The sequence below is a fragment of the Symsagittifera roscoffensis genome, chromosome 3 (assembly GCF_963678635.1).
Source record: "Symsagittifera roscoffensis chromosome 3, txSymRosc1.1, whole genome shotgun sequence".
Classification (NCBI taxonomy): domain Eukaryota; kingdom Metazoa; phylum Xenacoelomorpha; order Acoela; family Convolutidae; genus Symsagittifera; species Symsagittifera roscoffensis.
Window position 1 is genome coordinate 46,564,336 of NC_087064.1, and position 25,781 is coordinate 46,590,116.

A 25,781-nucleotide genomic window follows, 5' to 3' on the forward strand; every position below is an offset into this window, starting at 1 on the left:
CTGTTTCTTTAATTTTTGTGTAAAGCCTAGTTGTATCCGTTAAAAATACTTTTCAACTGAAAAGATGCAACTGAATTTAGATATTATGTATCAAGTTATAACAAGGTTGGGTTGCTCTACTCGTACATCAAGGCAAATCCAACATTTTGGTAACCATTAGTTTTCCAAATCTCGGTATCAAATACTAAATTTTAAAGTTTGAGTTGTAAAGGGAAAAATGCGACGAAGAAGCCTGCCTAACTTTAATACTGAGCAGTTTTGTTCCGTCTATTGATTAACTTGGAAAAAATTTTGTTCGGCACTGATAAAAAGCTGTCAGAATTAATTTTATTAAAAAAATAAATTGGTTCGTTTAAATATTTTTTTTCAGTTGCATAAAAAGCACCATTCGTGGCAAGAAGCAAATAACACATATATGAAGTCAATAGCACTCCTAATTTTTTAAATGTTTTTGCGGATAGTCTTGCAAACCTTTAAAAAGTTTTTTTTTAATGATGTTTACTCCTACCTTGTGTTATCTGACTTTGCACAGTTGTTGTGAAATAGGCCCCGAGAAGGCGAAAAGGTTTCATTTGTTAACTATAGTTTTCTGACGCTAACCCAAGAACCACTCAGTTAAAAGATACAAAATTTAAAAAAAGTTTAATTAGGATCGTTAGATAGACTATTCGGTGAACTTCTCTAGTCGTTTGATAGATCTTCGTTTCAATTTTAATACTCCTGAAGGAACAGCGAGACGTACAGCGAAATTTCAAGAAATTTCTTGAAATTTCGCTGCATGTCTCTCTAGATTCTCTCGCTTTAGAGTTAAACAAGACTGCTCTTATATCAGAGCTACTCCTTGAATGTCTCCACTGTCCTCTATCATCTATCACAAGCTTTTTGTTTCAAAAAACCTAATAGAAAAAATGGCTAAATCAAAATGGATAAACTACATATGAAATTAAAATAGAACAAGACTGCTCGTATCAGGGCGAAGCCCCGAATGTTCCGACTGCCTTTTAAGGTTTATGGAGCTGTAAAAACATTAAAAAATTAAATAAACAAAATGAGTTTTTTTTTAGTTTGAATTTTTATGAAAATCATCCCCCCACACGCTATATAAAGTACAAAAGGATAGATTTCGCTCCTTGTAACACATCAATTATGGCAAATCAGCTTCTTTCAACCAATTTAAAATGATTTCTAAGACGGATTAACTCTCCGCTTACGCATTAATAGCGCGAAATATAATTGTACCAAATTGGCCAAAATGGCAATCTTTAAACCCCCGTAACTTAACGAAAAATGATCACAGGTAAAATATCTTTTCAAATTTGAGCTCAGGACAACAATACCTTTCGAATGATATTAAAAAATTCCGTCAAAAATGGCTAGTTAAAAAGTCGAAATTTGTCTGAAGAAAAAAAAAACCCACCCCGAGCACAAATATTCCGTTACTTTCGTACCGAAAGTCGGAACACTAATTTAAATTCAATATAATACTTGTTGTAGGCGCCGAGAGTTTTCACAGCCTGATATCAGTAGCTGACAGCTTCGATGAGTCATCCTTGCAATACTACCCTGAATCCAGCTCATACCCTCGCACAACAGCCACTCATAGCTACCCTACAACGTCAAACAACATCCGAAGACATGACAATGACGTCATCTCTCCAAACGCATCCGAACTGCGCGAGTCGGATGGCGGAGGTACGCCATCCACAACTCTAGCTAGCGTTTCGTTAGACCTCGAGAAACGATACGAGGAACTATTGCGAAGCAAAGAAGAACGAGCAAACGAGTTATCAGACCAACTGAACAAGTGTCAGTCGGATTTGGTTGAGTTGAGGCAAGAAATGGAATCGTTAAAGGAGAAGCTGGAACTAGAGCAGTCGATTTCAAGCAGCCGAAAAGGTGAATTAGACGACAGTAGAGTGTTGAACGAGACGCTTGCGATTGAGAAGTCGGTGTTGAAAGACGAATTGGAAAGGATGCGAATGGAGAGTGAAAGTGATAGGAAAATGGTGGAAAAATTGAAGACCGAATTCAATGAAAAAACAGAAAAGGTTTGTGCACTAATTAATTTCAAAAGAATACTAATTTGCAGATGACCTGTTAATTTAATTCGCCTATAATTTATTCATCAGTTAAGCTGTTTTATCGTCTCGTTGAACTGATTTAATGGCTTTTTTTTTGAAAAAAACCTCAAAAATTTTGAAAAAAAAATTTTCGGTTGCTTTCTTACTGTTTTTTTTTTATTTTTGATTTTTTTTTCATTTCACTGTTAGAACACTTTATGCTACTTGTACAGCAACCGGCTACATTTGTTTTCAATACCATTGTTCATCTCGGGTTGAGATTTTATATAAATCGATCAGATTGGTTTAAGTCGAGTAAATTTTATATTTGTAGATCAATAAATAGTTCCGAAAAAGCTTTGAGATGTTTTTGAAATACTGTGAACCCGGACATTTTTTACTAAATAGATTTTTTTTCAAAACCAGGTGTGATTGGAAACTTCTGGGCTACTTGGGCTATTTTCCTATTTAATAATAAATTTACTTAAATTAACTTAATTAATTGTTTTAACTAAGTAAATACAATTTAATTAACAGGAGGGTGCCTCGAACGAGATGAGGCTACAGACAATGAAGGAGTTCTACGAGGGGTGTGTGAGGGAGAGGGAGGAGAAGGTGAGTGGACTGCAGGTGCAGTTGGACCAACTATCCTCCCAACACACCCACACTCTGCAGGGCTTGAGGAGGGAATTGGAACAACTGGAACACAGGATGGGCCAATCAGGCGCCACTGCTACAGCAGCAGCAGCAGCAGCAGCAGCAGCAGCAGCAGCAGCAGCAGGTGAGCGAAAATAGAAAGATGTTAATGTTGTGTAACAGCAACATTCTTGGAAACAGTTCATAATTTTAAATTTTTGGACAAAGGGAATAAAAGCTGAAATTTCAAATGCATTTTTATCAAAATGGGTTAGCTTTGCGGAAATAGTGACGAATAAAAAATTTCTAATTTTATCTCTTTATACCGGGGTAAGTGAAATCAATATTCTGTTTTATAATAAACACTTTGCTGGCATATCTGAAGCTTTATGTTCTTGTGACTTGAAATATTCAAGGTGAAACAAAAAAGAAAGCTTTTTGGGACTAGTAGCTTTTCTGTTGTCTACTAAACCGCAAACTTTCCATTTTCATTGCCCTTTTGCAACCTATGAATTCCAATATATTAATATTTAAAGAACAATAACCAATTGCGGTTAATTATTTGTTTCAGACGAGCGATTCTTTTAAAATATGAAATTTTAATTTTTTTTCGTTTTTTTTTTGTAATGTAATGTATTTTGAACTTTACAATTATCTATGAAATTCTCAAGCTTTTCATTTTTTGGCTATAGTCCCTTTTCTTATGAGGTTCTTTTGCTTTCTAAATTACGCCCGCGAAGCTTTCAAATGGATGCTTTGTATGACCCCTCCCTCTGAAAGTTTTAATCAACCCCGAACTCAAATTGACCAAACGATTGGCGAACAACATTAATTATCTTGCCTTCAATGATACAAGGAGAAGAAGGTCAAGTCAAATTAATAGCCTTTATGGATTTTAGTAAGGTAAAATAAGTTTACAGACCGTCAGGATTTTTTTCAAGAACACTATATCATTGCATCTGCTAATCCTTCAAAACTAAATTTTTAATTTCTCATTGTTGAACTGAAATGTTAATTTGAGCATTTTTGTAGAAAAAAAATCATTTCAGACATGGGGAATTTATCTGACTCACGAATCTTTCATAAACTGAATTGAACCGTGCTTATGAGTTGAGAAAATGTGTTAGTATATGCGAAATAAATCGCTTTGTTTTTTTTTTCATTGGGCGTTATCATATTTTTTTTCGGAAATTTAATATGATATTGGAAAATTTGGTGTTTTGACCTGATACTAGTAGGCTTGTTAGTTACAATGCCTAAAACAAAAGGTTCAAATGACTGACGCGTCAGATCGTGTAAATATTCCATTGCCATTGCAATGACAATGTATAAGGACGAACTCTCACGCTTGACCTCTAGCTTCAGGTTTGCCACAGCCTGAACAAATTTGGCTGCAATCTCTAGACGCAAAAAAAAGTATCTTCAATCCCAAAAAGTTAACTTGCACCACAAAATACATCAGTCTGAAAATAAGCCCCATATAAATGAAAAAATTTGTCAAAAACTGGACAAAAGAGTTTCGTTTTTCAGAAAAAAGGAGAAACGACATTTAAATTGGCACGAACGATTGAACGCTCATTTTAATTTTTCTGGAACTTTTGTTTTAATTGTTCAATTTTATACTTTATTTTGCAGATTTGTACGCATTTTAATCGCCCTCGTTTTTTTTTGAATTTCTTTACGTCAATCAATGTGATCGGAGCATCATATCTGCTACTAGCACAAAATTTGGCTACTTTCTTTATTTAAAAAAATATATAATCGTTTGTGAGAAACTGCAGAGTGGCGTTCAGTAAAAAGTATATTGTTTACTTGATCCGGTTTCCTTATAATACAATAAACTGAAAACAGTGTTAAAAGACAAAAAACTGAGACAGAGAAATAGAGAGAGATATGTAGAGAAAAATGAGTAGAGGTTTGGCATTTGCGTTTAAGCAAGAAAATATAAAATCATTTGCTCAAAAAATTTTAAATCGTTTGCATGTTTTTGTTTTCAAGGGCTTCAATATGATAGAAGGCCGTAAAAAGTTTATTTGGGAAAAACTACAGTGCTGATATAAAATATCCGGATAAAACTAGTAAAACCTGTAACCAAAAACGCTTTGTTGTCTGAAGTTGCGTTATCTTACAATAGTGTCTTATAATTTTACTAAAAGTTTGCTACACGTGGACCCAAAAAATTTTCACGTCAATAGCCCGTTTTTGGCTCAATATAGTTTCATCAAAATTTACGCAAGGGATGATGGGTAAATTTATTTTTAAGTTATATTGAAACGAGCGTCTGAATCACAAAACTAAAAAATAAAATGTCTGAAAATTTAGGCAAAAGTACGTTTTAGTATCTGGCAGCCCCAATTATTCCGGTTTGTTACGTTTAAGGGCCATTTTGTGGTTAAAAACAAATTTATAATGCATTTGGTGGATTTTCAGAGTTATTACTTTCCTTAAACTTTGTTTTTTGAGTAAGACGCCCATTTTGATTTATAATTTTCCAAAAATGCAGTAGTTTTTCGCAATTTTGATCAATCAAATCGCGCCAAACATAGCCAATTGACGGATGAAACTTTCGATCGAAGATTTGTAAACCAATTTGCACCATCATAGTTCTGGTGAAATTTTAAGATACTTTTGTCTTCATCGCTTTGATTCTAAAATCAACCCAATATGACAAAAAGGCGTGTAAAAACCTCAAAATTACAAGTTTTGTTCGGATAAATTAAATCAGCACAGTTGTAATAAAACACTGATACCAAGGTGAATTGTGTAAGCAAAACAGACTAACCAAAAAATTTTTGTTGAAAGTGGGCGAGATGAATGCTGTTTGAAACTCATATGAAGAAATTCCATTTTTTTGATCAGTTTAATCGCGTTATGGCAAACAAAATCTTGAGATGCGCGGATCTCTAGATTATAGCGATAATCATCATTTAACACTTTGATCAACGCTGTTGGAAACTCATGAAGAAATTCTATTTTTTTTTGAACAGTTTAAATCGCGTTATGACAAACAAAATCTTGAGATGCGCGGATCTCTAGTTCTCTAGACAATAGCGATGATCATCATCTAACACTTTGATCAATTTTTACACAGTTACATCAGACAGTTATTGATCATTTCCTGGTAAAACAGCCCTTTATTTCCTTTTTTTGCTTTTTTAAATCAAGAAATCTGTTTTGGGTTTTTTCAGAATTAAAAAATTGGAGGGAAAGCAGCAAACATTTTTTTTGAAGGTGATTCATTGCGACGGTTTTCTCCCGAAGTTTTGGGGTAGTTTTGACCGAAAACGACATCGAGTTCAGAAATCATTCAAGTAGCAAAAACCGAATTCAATATGCTACAGTGCATAGTTTTCGAAATAATCCCCGAAAAAACTGCATTTTCCAGCGGCTTAGATCAGGTATTTTTGTGGCTTTTGTCCTAAGCTGCCCGAGACCAAGTCTTTGTATTGGCTTGAATTAAGTGCATTGCGTCTGAATTGCTTTTCAAACCGAAATACAAAAGGACGCCATTTAAGCTGAAGGCCGTTCAATTGAGCAACCTCCAAACAGCAGACTGTACCGCAAGACTATTTACCCATTAGTTTACCCTAAACACATGAAAAAATTTATATCAAAAAAATTACCTGCGACTAAAATTAATGAACAAGCTCGAGATTATCGCAAAAAATATCGTAAAGAAGTCGAAGAAATTCATAAGATACATAAAACTTCTATGTAAATTATGTAAGCGCCGTAAGCAGTTTTGTTGTTCTTAGTTAGGCCAGCCAGCGCCAATCCGTGCGAAAATTGGTAAAATGTAGACAATTTGGGTCGCAAGGTCTATCGGTGCTTGGAACGATCTCCTTTGGACGATAAAATTTTAATTGCACTTCACTTAGAGCATCATTCCCTTCAGTTGACCGTTTTAAGTCAGTTAATGACTTCAAACTGGGACCCTCCCCTTAAGTGCCTGCGTGCAGTAATTTGGGCAATGATCGATCCTTTCAATTTGAGCAGGTCCCTGCTGTGCTAATTAGGCAGACTATTCTATTCATATAATGAATTCTAAAGGGAGTTAAGATTGCTATTATACAACATTATTAACGTTTGTTGCTTGATTGAGTTACATGGTAGAGTAGTATCGGCAGGCAATCGTCTGAGACCAGTTGAGGGTTGTTGGGTAAAATTAACTGACTTAGCAGCATAGTACAAATCTGTTCACTATCGCTGAGCATATATTATCGATTTAGTAACATAATACACAAGGGATCGGCGATGAATTTGGTGGTTTGAGGAACAGCGATTCATGTTGATGCTAGTCAACGGCTTAGCAGCGGATCTCCGTAAAGATCTTAAGCGCTCATATTTTGGCCTTTTCCCTCGTGGTGAACTGATAAAATTTTAGTTAAAATATGTCGTTTGATTTCAAGTTTGTCGGCCTGCGAGCTCGCAACAATCCCTCCCCCTCCCCGAAAAAATAACAGCTTGAAAATTAAGCATCCCAAAAACCTATGTCAAACTTCCAATTTTAGAATAGTACTGATTTTTGCTCCTCTCGCAAAAATTTGATGAAACGAAAGCCAGCAGAACCAAAAAAAAAAGTTTTTTTTTTTCAATTATTTTCTCGAAATTTCACGCTTGGTTTTCCGATTGGCCTGCAATTACGTGGCCAAAGTGTGCATCTTGTAAGTTGTGAGCCAATTTTGCACAGGGCCAAAAACAGAATTGTTGCGGAATCCGCAACAATGCTATTTCTCTTTGATCTTCTTAGTTGTTTTGGATTCCACGAAAAAATAGCTAAAACACTGTATTGCTCAAATTCGCTCCGAAAAACAGGCAGCTTTGCGGAATCCAGAACAGTTTGTGGAATCCACAAAAAATGATAATATACATGCGTGTGCTTAGTAAACTTAAGCTGTCATGTAATCCGCAATTATAAAAATAATCAGAGTAAATTACTGAAAAGTGACAGCATCTTCAACTAAAATGGCACTTGATTGTGCTAAGTTTTATAAAAATATCATTAATTTTAATGCATACAAGACTGCTCGTATATCAGGGCAAATCCCTGAATGTTCCGACTGTCCTTTAATTCATATCGAATAAAATATGGGCAAAGAAAATACTGAAAACCTATACATTTTGGACAATGTCAAAGTTGAATGTTTTGAGTCGTACGAAACTAATACGACCAATTAGCTAGCCTCAATTCAAGTTGGAACAATTTTGTTGAGCGGGATAATTTGCCACGCATACATAATTTGCGTTACGCTAAAGAAATTATGAAAATAACTTCAAAGTGCGCTTAATTTAGTCCAGAGCATAGCCAAATTGGCAATTTGAAACTTCCAAAATTTTGCAAAAGTGGTTGGAGATGAACTATCTTTTAACATTTGAATTCAAAGAGACGATATCTTCAATGGGCATAATTTTTTTTCAAAAAAATTATTATTTCGATCAACAAAAAATGACTCAATAAAAAAATCTTACCAAGCATAAATATTCTGTTTTTTTTTCAAAAGTCGGAACAATAAGCAACGTGTTGCGGTAGCCAAGTGATTTTAATCCACAAAATGGATGAGATGCCGATCTTCTATTTAATTTGTCTTTTGCCTTATAAAATTCGCAAACTGATAAAAAATAGTTGCGAATAAAAATAAAATAAAAATAAAGAAATATGAATCTATGAAACTGAAATTTAAACAAAATTGCTCGTATATCAGGACGAAGCCAGAAAGTTCAGACTGCCTTTAATTGCTATCCAAAAGTTATAGTGGAAAAATTTTTTAAAAAACCTTAAATGTTGGACCATATCAAATATCAAGTGCGGAAAAATGAGTGGTACAAAGTTATTCAGACCGGTTAGTTTGCCTCAATTCAATTTAGAACATACTTGTAATGCAGGATGGCAAAATGGGCATTTTGTTAAACCCCAATTTTTTAAAAAAAATTATCGAAGGCAAAATATCTTTCGATTTTGAACTCAGTCGTTATCTTCAATAGGGTATCAAAATTTTTCATTGAAAGTATAATTTTGAACGCCGAAACCTGACTGAAAAAAAATAGCCCCAGCAACAACCAAAAACGAAAAATGATCCGCTCTTAATTTGAAAGATGGAAAACAAGATTGGTCGTATCGATGCAAAACTCCGAACGTTTAGCAAATCTCCTTTTAAGTCCGATGAGTAAATTTTTTTGTCAAAAAAGAGGAAATTTAGAATCTTTCTTTCTAGAAACTTTCCATTTTTCCATGAGACGAAACAACCTGAACAATAAAAAAAATTGCTGAATCAACCCGCTTAATTTTTTCGCTTAAGCGTTATTGATCGTTATATATCGCTCGTTATTTATGACAAATTAAAATCTTTCTTGCAACCATTGCATCTAGAACCTTCTTAAATAAACGAATCATTGTGCCTCAACTCAATTTGGTATAAAATTTGAGATGGATTAGTTTGAGGCATTTGCTACACAATAATCAAAAAAATTGCGTTTTTTTTACGCATACTTTAGTCTCAAATTGGCTAAGTACTCCTAAGTTCAAAATTTACATAACGTCAAAAAACTTAATCACAGGTAAAATACCTTTTAGAGTTTGTGCGCAATGTGCTAATATTTTTCAGATGCAATAAATTTTCCATCAGAGTTGCATAAAAAAATTGATCCGAATACCAAAAATGCATCCTATTATATATGTTCCATTACTTTCTTCTAAATTTGAAACGACAAGGATAGCTGGTTGATGTGCAAGTATGGCAGAAGACTCTAGCTAAAATTGTTAATAAAAGAAAATTATTGTTTTTTTTTCTTCTTTTTTTTTCGCCAGCTCAAAAGTCAATCAAAATTTGGCCAATTACCAATCTTCAATAAAATCAAACGTAGAGAATTTTTTTCCTTGTGTGGTTTCAATCATGTCAAATACTTTTCAATGTGATACATCACTCAACTTCGTTTGAGTTTAGTGGTTCAATTCTTTTTGCTGTTTTGATTCTCTTTCTGCGCCTCTAAACATTCAATTTAATTTTTTTTTCTGTCACTGAAGAGTTTTTCGATTTTTATAAGATTTGAATCACGACTAAAAAACCAGTAGTTTTTATCACTCAGCTGGTTTTGGATTTTTATTTAACATTTGTTTACTGTGTGGTCGCAACAAAAGGTTTACGATAACTATTTTGACTATCTTTTCATGAATTGTTTATAGAAACGGACTGCAGCATTGTGTATAGTTGAAAAAATATGAACAAAAATTGTTACAAGTTTACCAGTAGCTTCAATTCAAATCTTCAGAAAAGCAAAGAATAGAATAACAGTTTGTCTTGGGTTATCGTATCAACTCAAATCACTGAAAGGTCTCAATATTATGTGTCTGAAATAGTTTTTTTTTTGTGAAAAAAGCATATATCGTTTTCATGTCAAAAAACTAAAGTTTATGTTTTTATTTTATCAACGACACATGTGCAACGAAAAGTAGAAAAAATTAAACAATTTGTTTAACGCAAAAGTTTTATCAATTATTAGGTCTCAAGTCAATTCAAAATGTTTTCTGAGCAATTTAAATCGCGTAAATCGAACAATAGAAAGGTTTGATGGAAGCTTACATTCAAATTTGCCAAGAAAGTGCAAACACCCTCCCCAAAAAACATGGTAGGCACCAGCGGATTTAGATGGGGGGGGGGGGACGCCTCCCCCTCCCTCAGAGATTCGACCCCCTTTGTACTGTTTTGAGATATGTCCATTTTTGGTTGATTGATCCTTAAATTTTTCTAAAGGCGCCTTGGCGAAAATATCTGATATTTTTGAGTGGGAACGCACTCTAAAAAAACGCGATTTTTTGGTCAATTTTTTCCAAAAAATACCTAAGAACGCTTTTTTGGCCTGTTTTTTTTTCAAAAAATTTGCCTGCGGCGCAGAAAATTTGGTAAAAATGGGGTCTTCACAGTGACTTGGAAGAGCTCAGAAAATCAATTCGGTCGAACTAAAAAAACTTTTGCCAAATTTTAGACTTATTTTTGAAAATCCGCCCTGGTTCCCCTCGAGAAAATCCCAGATCCGCCCCAGATGGTGGTGAATTTTTTTTTGGAAGGAGGACATCGAAACATTTCAGATGATCGAACGTTTTTTATCGTTTTTTTTCTAAATTGTTGTGTTTATGTTCTATTAGTAAGTAGTGACCTTGACCTCTATTAGATAATTACATACTGGTCAATGTTTACCGTTCGAAGTCCAGTGGACTTTGCGTCACTAGTTGTTGTTTTAAGACATCGGTCAGTTTTAATTCAACACCTCTGTTTTATTCTTTTTAACTTAGATTAGAAAGATTAGATTACCAATGACCAGAACCACCCACCCAATGGATTAACTGGATAGATCAGTTCCACCTGGCTATCATCGCCAAAGAGAATTTAGACATTGATAACCTAAAAGAACCATTTGAACAGTAAACTACGATTCCTATATTAGAAGACGGCCAGGGTTCAGAAAATGGAACTCAGAGGAAAGCCAGGGAGGCCAGAAACAAAGAAACTATGCGAGTTTACGAACATTCAGAAGATAAACGAATTGCCGAGGAGAAACTAAAATTGGGATACCTGAGGAGATACGAGGTCGACAAAAAAGTAAGATCCATCTTATATCTGTCCTTAGGAGCTGAAGGAAAGAGAGTGTTTTCTCAAAAACATCCAAGGGTTGAGTCCTGGCAATCTCCTTTTTCGACTTTGGCAATTTTTCGACTTAGTGGAAGCAGCTTTTATTAAAGCCACAAACATCACGTTTGAACGCTACAAGCTGGTAAGCAGAAAACAGAAGGACAGGAAATCCTACGAGCAATTTTGGGGGGCTTAGCAAGATCATGTGAAATTGGCATCAACGCTGAACAGGATTGGATAAGGGACGTATTCATTTTTAACATGAAGAATTGCGACTTAAAACGAAGATTACTCTCAGAAACACTTAATCCAGTGGACGCACTCAAACAAGCAATACACAACCAAGCAATAAAAGATGAGAAAGGATATTATAATCATCACTCATAGCGGTAGAGTGTACAAAAATTGTAATAATGTAAAAAAGGAACCAAGCTTGAATATAGAAAAATCCAATACCTGTATGAAATGTGGAAACACGTTAACCAAGAGACATTTGAAGGTGTGTCCGGCGAATAAAACAATTTGTTATATTTGTAAATATAAAGGAGACTTTGGAAGACTATGTAATTTGAAAGGGAAAATTCCAGCTGTAAATAATGTAGAGGAAATTGTAAATAATCAAATGGTTCATATTCCCCAGAAGACCCACAAGTGACAGCAGAAGAAAGTTTTTGTGGAGTGATTAATAATTGGTCAGAAGAGGGGACAAGCGATTCCGTGTTAAACATCAAAACCATCTACGATACCAACGGCCTCAAAACCAAGAAACCTGTGAACATTGGGTTGGGAGAAGACGCAATAGTTAATCTGAATATTCCAGTGGATTCGGCTAGCCCGGTAAGCTTCCTAAAGCAAAACGTTTTACACGAGCTGAAATTGAGAAACCCACAATTGACAATCCACCCAGTAGACAAGAAAATCCGTGAATCATTTTGCGACGATACAATTAACATCATCGGGAAAATCATAGTCAGGATACAATCCAATGGTTGGATCTCTGAAGAAACTTCATTTTTTAACCACTTTACACGAGAGGAACATTTTAGAAAAAGATAATCCACCCAGAATTGGAATAGAATTAGCAACGATACAATTGACATCATCAGGAAAAACATAGTCAGGATACAATCCAATGGTTGGATCTCTGAAGAAACTCATTTTTTTTATGACTTTACACCAGAGTAACATTTTAGAAAAATATAATCTACCCAGAATTGGAAAAGAAGTAGCGCAAAGACAACCACTACTGCCAGTCAACAACGTGACACTTCCAGAATCGTGTAAGTTAAACACTCATTCGGATACAATCCTGAACTTGTACAATAAATTCAAAGGAATAGTTAGGGGCATATTGTGAAACTAAGCAAATGTGACGAAGACTGTTTTATTATTCCAATAGTAATTACAAGAAAAAAAGGATGGTAGTATCAAGTTAGCCCTAGAATCAAAACTCCTAAATGACCAGATATTCGAGAACAAATATCAAATGCCAAACACACACGAGCTCTTCGACAACATCGGCATCGGCCTTCAACTTTCAAATAAAAACTCAGGGGAAGTCTGGTTCGGCAATTTAGATCTAAAAAATGCATACAGTCAATTACAACTATGCACTGACACGAGCAAACAATGTAACTTCAGCATCGTAGGCGGCGAAACCACCGGGACATATCGATTTTTGACGGAATTTTATGGGTTGGGCGATGTGCCAAATGACTTCCGAAAGGTAATGAAGTCGCTAATAAAATATATTTCGTTTACCAAGTGTTACAATGACGATATTTTAATAGCCTCGAAAGGATCCTTAGACGAACACAAAGCAATACTTTTGAAGATTTTAAACATTTTGGATAGTAAGAACATGGCAGTCAAATTAGAGAAAAGTGAGTTCTTTCAAAAAAACAAAGAATGGCTAGGATTTAAGATATCCCAATCGTGGGTAAATCTACTGGCGGGAAAATTGGATTCGACAAAAAATCTCCCAAACCCGAAAAATATCTCTGTATTGAGGTCATTCTTTGGCTCGATAAACCAATATATGAAGTTTACCCCGAATTTATCAACCCTTAGCTCTCCGTTACGTCCACTTTTAGTTTAAGAAAATCAGTCTACTATTGGGACGATTCCCACCCGAAAGCATTTAAAGAATTAAACAGACAGATCGTAAATATAACAGAGAACAACCATTTCGATATAAAAAGGAAATGAAGACTAAAAACAGATGCTTCACACAGTGGGCTGGGAGCTACACTAGAACAATGGGACGGAAAAAGTTGGTTAACTATAACATTTGCCTTCCGATTTTTAAATAATCATAAAACGAAAAACTCGACACATCAACTCGAACTTTTGGGAGTGGTCTGGGCTACTGAGCATTTCAAAAATGACCTGTACGGTTGCGAGTTCGAAATCGTTACTGACCACAAGACGCTATTATTGTCATTAAATGCAAATCATTGTAATAAAACGATGCACAGCAGACTGACCCGTTGGTTAAATCGACTTTTACCGTTTAGTTTTAAAATCAGACATATCCCAGGAAAATAAATGGAATTCACAGATTCATTGTCGAACTTACCATCAGGAAAAACCCTCCCAACCTCATATTATGATCAAGAATTCGTGGTGGCAACGGTGAAGAAGACTTAGGAATACTTTACTGTAAATAGTGATTGTAAAAAGAAGAATTTTAAAAAGAACGAGTTGTACAATCCAGTGGATAAAAATAGGATAAATCCAGTGGATCCAGAGTGCAAAAATCCAATGGGCGGAAAAAAAGAATTAGCATTACACATCCAACGGTAGTTGTTCGCGAATGTTCTTAATTACGTTACGGACACACTACGATCTTGTAATTCTAATCACTTGGGCTCAGAGTCTTGCACAAGCGGTTGTATTCCACCAAACGTTTCTAATTTCAACTTTAATCAATTTTTTCTTTCTGAGAAATCTGATTATCTCATTCTTTGTTATCAATTGGCTCGTTCTTAAAACAAGAAGACAAATATACAACTTCAGAATTCATTTCGTCAGTAAAAACTTCAAAATTTTCCCTTCGGGCAGATGTTCACGGAATTACAATAAATTTTGTAACGACACTATGTCGGAAATACACAAAAAAAATTTTGCCAAATACAAGGGAGGTTTAAAGTTACCCGCATTCCCATTAGTTTTTACGGAACACTGCTCGAACAAACTAATCAAACTAATGACAGATGATGACAAATACTGAACGACGTGAAGAAGGCGGTGGAAGAGGGCAGACCAGTGGATAAATTTGGAGCTTGCATAAAGACCTTAAAACGGGACATCCACGCGAAGGAAAAATTACTGTTTAACGACAACAAACTTATAGTGCCAGCAGCCCTCAGATCTCCATTCATGTCATTACTTCGCGAAACACACCTAAGACAGTTTGAAATGAAACTCTAGCGGAAAACATATGGTGGCCACACTTGTATAGTTAGATTTACTACCACGGCAAAAACTGCATTGAGTGTATAAAGGCAGGTAAGAATCTAAAAGTTATTTTGAGGAAAAACAATACCGAGAGATTACCGATCCTATCAGAACCAAAAGAAGAATTAGACCTGGACTTTGCTTGTCTATTGGATAAAAATTGGGGTAATTCAAAATTTTTTTTGTTATCCATACATCATTTCTCTAAATTCCCGTCAGCCAAAGTGGCCAATAACACCTCAGTTTCGTCGTTATTATCATTTATGTCGCACTACTGTCATCTATATGGGTACCCGAAGTCTATCAGAGCGGACCACGGGTCATGCTTTATTTCGAACGACTTTGAAAATGTCTGCGAAAAGAACAATATTAACCTTATCTTATGTACAGTCGGAGATCATAGATCCAATCGAGTTGTAAAACGCCTCGTTTATACAATTAAAGCAAAACTTATGGCAATGTCGTTTAACGAACCTGAACACAGATGCTTCACACAGTGGGCTGGGAGCTACACTAGAACAATGGGACGGAAAAAGTTGGTTAACTATAACATTTGCCTTCCGATTTTTAAATAATCATAAAACGAAAAACTCGACACATCAACTCGAACTTTTGGGAGTGGTCTGGGCTACTGAGCATTTCAAAAATGACCTGTACGGTTGCGAGTTCGAAATCGTTACTGACCACAAGACGCTATTATTGTCATTAAATGCAAATCATTGTAATAAAACGATGCACAGCAGACTGACCCGTTGGTTAAATCGACTTTTACCGTTTAGTTTTAAAATCAGACATATCCCAGGAAAATAAATGGAATTCACAGATTCATTGTCGAACTTACCATCAGGAAAAACCCTCCCAACCTCATATTATGATCAAGAATTCGTGGTGGCAACGGTGAAGAAGACTTAGGAATACTTTACTGTAAATAGTGATTGTAAAAAGAAGAATTTTAAAAAGAACGAGTTGTACAATCCAGTGGATAAAAATAGGATAAATCCAGTGGATCCAGAGTGCAAAAATCCAATGGGCGGAAAAAAAGAATTAGCATTACACATCCAACGGTAGTTGTTCGCGAATGTTCTTAATTACGTTACGGACACACTACGATCTTGTAATTCTAATCACTTGGGCTCAGAGTCTTGCACAAGCGGTTGTATTCCACCAAACGTTTCTAATTTCAACTTTAATCAATTTTTTCTTTCTGAGAAATCTGATTATCTCATTCTTTGTTATCAATTGGCTCGTTCTTAAAACAAGAAGACAAATATACAACTTCAGAATTCATTTCGTCAGTAAAAACTTCAAAATTTTCCCTTCGGGCAGATGTTCACGGAATTACAATAAATTTTGTAACGACACTATGTCGGAAATACACAAAAAAAATTTTGCCAAATACAAGGGAGGTTTAAAGTTACCCGCATTCCCATTAGTTTTTACGGAACACTGCTCGAACAAACTAATCAAACTAATGACAGATGATGACAAATACTGAACGACGTGAAGAAGGCGGTGGAAGAGGGCAGACCAGTGGATAAATTTGGAGCTTGCATAAAGACCTTAAAACGGGACATCCACGCGAAGGAAAAATTACTGTTTAACGACAACAAACTTATAGTGCCAGCAGCCCTCAGATCTCCATTCATGTCATTACTTCGCGAAACACACCTAAGACAGTTTGAAATGAAACTCTAGCGGAAAACATATGGTGGCCACACTTGTATAGTTAGATTTACTACCACGGCAAAAACTGCATTGAGTGTATAAAGGCAGGTAAGAATCTAAAAGTTATTTTGAGGAAAAACAATACCGAGAGATTACCGATCCTATCAGAACCAAAAGAAGAATTAGACCTGGACTTTGCTTGTCTATTGGATAAAAATTGGGGTAATTCAAAATTTTTTTTGTTATCCATACATCATTTCTCTAAATTCCCGTCAGCCAAAGTGGCCAATAACACCTCAGTTTCGTCGTTATTATCATTTATGTCGCACTACTGTCATCTATATGGGTACCCGAAGTCTATCAGAGCGGACCACGGGTCATGCTTTATTTCGAACGACTTTGAAAATGTCTGCGAAAAGAACAATATTAACCTTATCTTATGTACAGTCGGAGATCATAGATCCAATCGAGTTGTAAAACGCCTCGTTTATACAATTAAAGCAAAACTTATGGCAATGTCGTTTAACGAACCTGAACCAACGTTAAACGCTGCAAATATTCGTTCATTGAAACAAACATCCATTGGATGCTCACTTCTTTCTAAACATTTCAATAGATCGCCTAATACATTCTGGAAATCACTAGTTTCACACGCCATTAATTTAGATATAGGGAAGTAAATTATGTCAAGAGATAGAGCACAGGATTGAGGAACAAATAACAACATCGAGGACTGCTACTTGGAAAACACAATACAAGACAAGAGGGATACGAGAGCAACCCGAAGGATAAAACAGATCAAGATTTCGAAATAGCACCTCTACCCAATCTTTTCAGCCAGGGAGGTAATTGGTTTAAAAAGACGGTTAACAGAAGGGAAGGCAAACCGTATTTTAAACCCCTTGGCAGAAAACCGCTGTTTGATACTACACATATGGTAACCCTTGATAACGGTCATATAAAAAATTGGACCTAGCTTTCAAGAAAACTCTTCCATTGACTCCTAGTGAACTTTCTTCTCTCCCGAATTCGATAGTTAGTAGTTATGATTTAGCGGGGAAACGGAAGAAAAATTTGCCATCGAAGAGAAGAGACCCGAATGAAACTGGCCCATCATCTACATACTTACCAACCAGAGCTAATGGCACGAAAAGGAGGAAAACTAAAGCCCCAAATATTAAAGGTTTAAAATTCGCTTACTCCGTTATCGACTCTTCTCCAGACTTAGACCATTGGGACAATGTTTTAGAAGATTATTTGGTAACCGACTCGGAGAATGTACTTGGCTCTCAAACTTTAGTAGTGATAGTGCTTTAGATCAGAGTTTCCATCAGTGGAAGTCCCTAGGTGCAGCGTGTCTCGCCCCAGAAGAAAATCGGGCACCCCTAAATTTTACGGAGAGAGGCGGTTCATCATGCAGTGGTCACCAGTAGCAGCAACCACGGATATACTGGACTCATAACTGGGCTCATAACCTTCTCGGCGACCAAAAGAATACGGACCTCATATTCAGTAGAATCTCCATCGGCCTACTTGACACCACTAGAGGATATACTACCCAAACCAACGTTAGTGGCTGAAACGACACAAGGATCAATTTCGCACTCTTTCTCAATAATCTCCAATATTGCAGTCATATCATCTCCATTGGTTGAAGACGTACTAGACAACCAAGAAGACGAAGGGAGCGATATATCGTCGATTGTAGAAATGGAAGTAAGAAAAGACTCCGACAATTTCCATGATACATTTAATGACCCTTCCTAAAACTCACAAACTCTTTTTTTATGAATTTGAGATACCGTTGATTTCCACCATTAGTTATTAGTTTCACTTTATTATTCACTTTATTTACCATTTCCTAGTTTTAGTGAATTTGTACACTAGTTCTTAAATGAACATGTTTTACTTTAGTTACCTAAATAGTTTAGTTTGTTCAACTTGTTTATATGATACATAACCTCAATTGTACGTTACATTTCCATAATTGTGTATTCGTTGTATATATCTGTATCATTTTGTAGGTAAACTGTAAATATTAACCCATATTCATCTCCATGTTAATTTGTATATTCTCTGTAAATTCCATTGGAGCTAAATTTTGATACTTTTTGATTCAAACTTTGGCCCTCATGGATTGAGGGGAGAATGGAGTATATGTGTAGAATTGGCTACCCATTGAAAGTGCAGATATAATTTTTTCGTGCAGTGGGGAAAGTTGTGATTATGTTCTATTAATAAGTAGTGACCTTGACCTCTATTAGATAGTTACATACCGATCGATGTTTACCGTTTGAAGTCCAGTGGACTTGGCGTCACTAGTTGATCTTTTAAGACATCGGTCAGTTTTATTTTAATACCGCTATTTTATTGTTCCGACGAAAGTAACGGAATATTTGTGCTCGGGGTGGGTTTTTTAATATCATTCGAATGGTATTGTTGTCTTGAGCTCGAATTTGAACCTAAATTTGAAGCGGTAAATTTGAAGATATTTTACCTGTGATCGTTTTCCGTAAAGTTACGTTGGTTTAAAGATTGCCATTTTGGCCAATTTGGGACAATGAACGCGCAAGGTATTTCGCGCTATTCACGCGTAAGCGGAGAGTTAATCCGTCTTAGAAATCGTTCCAAATTGGTTAAAGAAGCTTATGTGCCATAATTGATTTGTTACAAGGAGCAAAATCTATCCTTTTGTTCTTTGCATGGCGTGTGGGGTGATGACTTTTGTAAAAATTTTCAACTTTTAGAAAAAAAAGTTGGATTTTGTTTTATTTCATTGAATGGTTTTTTGTTATTACTGCTCCATAAACTTTAAAAGGCAGTCGGAATATTGAGGGCTTCGCCCTGATACGAGCAGTCTTGTTTTTTTAAACTTAGATTAGATAGATTAGATTACCAGTGGTATTTGCACACTATTATTATAATTAAATTATTTTCTATCTGAAAAGTTCTGTCCTCACCGAGCCCAAATTTGTTGTCAGTTTACCCAAGAGTCGAACAATTGGGCCATTTTTTATTTTCAAAATTTTAATAACGTTTTTTGCTTTACTACGAGGCAGGCCAAATTCTGTCTTCAAAAGGCTCAAAAGAATCCTGGAAAAATGTGAAAAAATCCTGGAAGAATCCTGTATGTCACTGGAGTCTTGACTTTTGAACAAGTCAAAATAGTAAGTGAAACCCGCTCACCAATTTTTTGCAAATTCACAGTCACATACTTGTAACATGATTTTTTCCGACTCGAGCGAAAATCCCAAATTGCTGCAGTTCCTACATTTGCAAGTGATTCGACATTCGTCGGGGATTTCTTTCAAATTTGCTATAAAAAAGCGGAATCTGCTTTCAAAAAGCGGTTTCCGTTTGTAAAAAGCAGGTTTTGTTCACAAAATGTTGATTCAGCGCTATAATAATCATCTCTAGATGTTTTTTGGTTGTTTTCAACAATTATACTTATAAATTCCGTCATAGATTCCCCATTATAATTTCGAAATTTACTTTTTAATTAGCATCTGGCGCTGCGGTTTGTTTTAACCATTTTTCTCTGAAATTCATAGCAGCAAAAAAAATTAGAGGAAAACAGCCTTGTTGTAGATTCCGCAATAAAGCATTGTTCAGCCTTGTTTCACTTCGAGGTTACACCGCTTGGCTTCCTCAGAATTTGGGGTGAAACAGAAAGTTACAGAATAACTTGTTTGTTAATTTGGAGAGTTGTTTTACAATTCCAGTAAAGAGAAATTTTTCATGAAATGTTTTTGATATCTAAAATAGATCAGCCCAAAATTTTTATTGGCATCACAAGGAAAATTTTTGAAATCTCTGTTACAAAATGTTACATGATTGCTGAAAACTTAATTAATTAAAAATTTTCTCATCCGGCAATCAAATTTTTTGCATGAAGTTTGTTGATAGAGAGAAAAAGCTGACTTGAACGATGGACACGAATACTTCTAGGACCCATTTAGCATCCTCACTGTCTCAACTTTAAAGCGTTTTAGATGGAGGATGTTACCCTTTCTTACCAACAAATGTTTTCCAAGCTAATTTATTTTGATACAGAATAAATCAATTTGAATTGACTTGAAATCTATTCTGTATAGAAAAGGTAAATAGAAAAAATCAATTTCAATCGATTCTAAATGAAGTTAATTCCAATTGGGGCAACTTTTTTCCTTCCATTTTGAACAACTTAAGCAACATTGAAATCAACAAACATTGGTTTAAATGCATTTTTTTTCTCATTTTTTCAGACTCCTCATTTTATACAGATTGTAATTAGATTTTCTCGACTATCAAACAATAGATGCTAATAAAATAGCGTATATTTTTCAAAAATCTGTTCGTTATTGTTTGGCCTGAAAAAACTTATGAAAAATAATATGACTTTTTTATGCACGTTTTCAATTATATGTTCATTTTTGCTCCAACCATTCGAAAAATGTGGAGAAAATTTGTATTCGGGTGTTTAAAATTTTTAATTTTCCACGCAAAATCAAGTATCGCAAATAATCATCGGAATGGGTCGAGTGATATAACGTATTAGAGCTTTTTTAGTCGTGATTCGAACGACATTATAAAATTTCGAAACATTTTTCAACGTAAAAATAGTTTTTGAAGTTTTTTAGCGCCATTTTTCTACAAAAACTGTTTTCCAATTGGCCTAATTGACTGTGACCGCCGCATCTGTCCAATTTCAATTTTTTCGTAGCGTTGTTTTTATCAAACACACAGAAAAGATGACATTAATTAAAGAACAAAAATTGTATTTTTCAAGACTATGGCCGGAAAAATTTGAGCTACCTCCACAGTAACAGGCTTTTTTATTCAATTGCATTATATGTTTTTCAATAATATGTTTATTTGTCTAATAAAATTGCAAGTAGAACTTTTATAATGGAAACTTCATTTTAAGAAATTTGCTTAATTTTGTTTTTCATCACCGAGGCCACACGTTGTTTTGCAAAATATCTTCCTGTAAACTGAATAGTTTGCGGTTAAAAACACTCTCCGAGTAACTAGCTCGCTGTAATTTTGATGAAGATTTTTTTGAGTATGAATTTTTGCTCAAGTTTTGAAACAAACCAATATCTAATTAAAATCTGTTTTGTTGAGATATTGATGGTTTTTAAAATTTAAGAAAAACATCCAAAGGGGTTTATATCATATGCTTAAGCAAGAAAATCATTTGAATCCATTATAATTCGAATTCAATCTCAAATTTGTTATAATTTTTTCTGAGATAGATTTATCGGCCAATGAGTATATGGTATTTCACAGAAGACGACATTAAATGATTTCAATCAACTGAGCAATCTCTCTCCCCCTCCCCCTCGTTATGATCGATTGAGCAATCTCCCCCAAACAAAAACAGCAAAAAATATAAAAGACATTTTTAAACGCGAGCACTAGAAAAAACATTTTTTTTTTCAAAATTTCCATCTTTTTGTTCGGGTGATCATTGCTTTCAGGTAAGCAAGTTACCAGGGACAGTTCTTTGACATCTATATAGGGAAAAAAATCAAAACTTAAAAAAAAAATCAAATTATCCAACTATTTTTTTGAGCTATCACTGTTTGGAGATAAGCAATTTAACAGGGACCAGTTCCTTGACATCTATTTAGGCAAAAAGCATACGGCGTTCTATTAATGTACGCCATTGCGCATCTTTCTTCATACAAAACGGGAAAAACCGGTTTAAAGTGCGATTTCTGTGTGGTTATTTTGTCTCGCTGAGTTTGAGTTTTCATGATGTGGTTTTTAGTTCTCTGCGTTTGTTGGAGAATCTAGCGAATAGTTTTCTACAATAAAAAGTAGTTTAAGTGATTATAATAGGACTTATAAAAGGACTCCGAAATGGGGGGTATTGCTCAATTGATCTAGCGGTTGTAACACAAATTGAATTGAGCGGTAGAAGTTCGGTCGTAACTTGGTCTATTTAGAGGGAAGGATAAGAAATTGTTCAATTTTTATTCCAATTTTTTGTAAACCCTATAAGCCAATGCTCAAAGCCAATTTTGTAAAATGGCTTTGAGCATTGCCATTGGCTTTTGATGCTTTTTCAATGAATTGTCTAATGTTGGTTTAATGAGAGGGTAATTCAATTATGAGAGGGTAATTCTGTTTTTGCCTTCAGAAGCATCATCCCAATCTCAAAATGATGTCAATCACAAATCTGAAGGCCAACAAAATCTGACCACGTTCGGAAGACCTAACACATCGTCATTCAGCTATAGCAAACACAGCAGCAGCATCAACAAATCACCTTTAACTTCACCAACCGGTGCAGCTAGTGCCAACAGTCCGCCAGGATCGAAGGGTACAAATTGGTCTGGAATGGTGACAGGGTTCCCTGCTGGGGGTGACAGTGGCAGATGGGATGATAGGGCGGGTGCGGGGAGTGCGTGTGAAGGGTAACGCGAACGCCTTTTGAGCTATTATTCATTGCAATGATGACTTATTTCTTGATTCATTAAAGCTCTATTTATCTTTTCACGACATTTTCATTTCGTGACGTCACAGTTTAATGACGTGATGAACAAATTTTATAAATTTAATTGTTCGGATGAAGATCGTCAACTGAAACTTGATTATTTTTATTATGAAAAGGCTGCTATTATTTTAACCAGGGAAGCAGTACAATTCCAAATGTGAAGCTCTCAAAAAGCCCTCAAATTAAGTAGAATTGTTGGCATTTCAAATGTGCATTGTCTGGGTACTTGTGCGCACTCGCGTCTGAAAAGTAGTTTATTATTAGACTTCAGACTCCAAAGAAATTTAATCAAATGGTTATAGTTATATAATGAGATTATCTACAAAGGAATTTTTAATTGACCTCAAAAAGAAAACTATTGATGTTCTGCAGCACGCATAAATATTTAAATTCTCATGGATATCACAAAGCAGAGAAATTTAGTAAGCTCATCGACTTTTCTGCTTATCGAGACGTGGTATTTGTTTTAGACTGAAGGTGCGCATTGAAATGGAGCAGATGAGGGTGGAAAAGGACGGGCTCATAGCCGAATTAGAGGAGCAGTTGGAGAGAGAGAAAAATGATAGAGAGGAAGTGGCGAGAAACCTCACGCAGGAGATTGAAAGAATAGTGGCGGAGAAGGAAAGCAACAGGTAAGTTGAAAAATTGGATTTTGAGCCTTCTTATGAGAACAAAATTTTTCAAGAAATGTTGTTGGCCTTTTTCTGTTGGCATATTTCGTTTGATGAGTTCTCTCCCATTGACCTAACTCTATTTTTTGCCTTACTTACAATCCGCAATGAATTAAAACATAAGTAAGGGGAGCTACAGTAACGAGACGAAGAATTCTCAACATAAAACTTTCAAACAAAAAAACCAACAATTTTACAAACCTATTTTCTTTACGTTCTTGCCGTTTTTTGGTAACTAATCGAGATTCATAACTTACTTTTTGGCAAATTATTTAAATGCAAAAGCATTTAGCCGCATCGAAAGAAAAAAGTTTTGTTTTCCAGGCGTTGTTTGCCCGAACTGACGAAAATGGTTTCGAAATCGACGAAATCGACTAACAATGTACATTTTACGAACTTGAATCGATTTTAAATCGATTTAAATCAATCTTTTTAAAAATATTTTGCGTCGATTTAAATGTCGGGTCGATTTGGGTGGATTTTCCGACACACTAAATTCCATCCAAAACTCACTAAAATCCATCCGAATCTCACTTAAATCCATTTTAAATTGATTTAATTCGATCTTCCTTGAAAAGATTGGATCGATTTAAGTGTCTTAAAAGTCGATTTAAATCGATTTGGATGGATTTTCAGACTAACTAAACTCAATTTTTTTACGCTAACAAAGCAAAAAAACATACTCTTTAGAAAAATAATTGAAATGTTTTGATTTCGATTTTTTTTTTAAAAAACAAACGTGCCAGATGTTATAAAATTCAATAAAATGATCCACAAGAATCAGACTTTAAGCTTAAAAAAATGCAATGAAATCATAGAAGTTAATCGATATTTTGTTCTTTTTATTTGATCTTTTTTAAGCTACAATACGGTATGGATGTAAAATTTAAAATGATAGGCAATGAATAAGTGCAATAAAAAATCGAAGCTGATGAAGTTTGATGATAAATTTGATTTAAATTGGTTTAAATCCGTTTTATTCCCCTTAAAAACAAAAACAAATTAAGGCTAGAAAAAATGGATTTAAATCGACTTAAAAATGTTTTGGATCAGTTTTTTTTAGCTGGGATTTACGATCAATTTAAATCGATTTTCAAACGATCCAAATCAATATTTATCTTTTTTTGTTTAAACTTTGTACTTTTTTCATACTAAAACCGATCTAAATTTAATAAACGTACTTTTTTCATACTAAAATTGACCCTAATACATTTATGCCAGTGCGGGTGGCCATTCAATAAAAATTACTCAGAAGGTGCCAAAAAAATCACGTGAGCTATACAACGACTTTTACTTGTTCTAGTATGATTTGTTCCCTAAAAATCTTTAAACATTTAGCAAATTTTTTATTTACAGGTTTCAAAAGTATATTTTTATGCAATTTGCATTTTATATAACATGAAAAAGAATTTCAAAAGGTGATAAGAAGTTTTTTCTTCTTATACAAAAATTTGCGCACAAAATTAAAAGAATAAATTGAGTAATGAATGTGTTAAATTTAAAATTTTGTTCTAGGTTGACACGAACAGCGAATGATTAACCATTGGTCGAAACATGACATAAATTGACAGTTTTTTAATCAGTACTTACTTAAGGTCATAAGAACAAAATATTCAAGCAAGTTCGAACGTTCCACGAAAAATTTAGAATGCTCCCTTGTCTCGTCATGGGGTAGGAATGGTGTACTGTTCCCGAAAAGGAACACTCAAGAGCAGCGTCTAGTGCTGGCGTCTGTACTGGTAGCGCCTAAAAAGGGGTTATAAATTTTGATGACTATGTATCAAAGCCATTCTGATCGGGGTTTGGACCAAAGGAGTATAATATTCCGATAGTGACCAAAAACAAAAACAAGGGAAGGACATGAGCATCGGGTCCAGTGTGTTTTTCTCGGAGAACATCAATATTTTCCAAAATTTAGAGGTCGCACTGATTTCCTGAGCCTGGAGGGTCTCGAGAGTGGTTATTGCGTGGGGGGGACGCTCGCCCACAAAGCTATCAACGTGGATCGATTCCACATTGGTCCCGTTTTTTCCGTGATTCTAGGTTGCGTACGTAAATAGAGACTGTATTCTCTATTTGTACGTAATGTCGCCTCCATGTAACGATTGCTGTCTGCTCCTGTAAGGCTCAAATCAAGTTTTGAAAGCTGAGATGCGCGCGGATGATTGAAATTAGTTGAGTT

General features: G+C 35.1%; 1 protein-coding gene across 1 annotated transcript in view; it reads left to right on the forward strand.

Annotated features, from left to right (window-relative positions):
* LOC134841736 (uncharacterized) overlaps positions 1 to 25,781 on the forward strand; it is a 156,885-nt gene that overhangs the window by 63,711 nt on the left and 67,393 nt on the right. The window contains exons 5-8 of the mRNA XM_063857774.1: positions 1,495 to 2,048; positions 2,598 to 2,841; positions 22,572 to 22,848; positions 23,399 to 23,560. Coding sequence (XP_063713844.1) covers positions 1,495 to 2,048; positions 2,598 to 2,841; positions 22,572 to 22,848; positions 23,399 to 23,560 — 1,237 coding nt within the window. The remainder of the gene's footprint in view (positions 1 to 1,494; positions 2,049 to 2,597; positions 2,842 to 22,571; positions 22,849 to 23,398; positions 23,561 to 25,781) is intronic.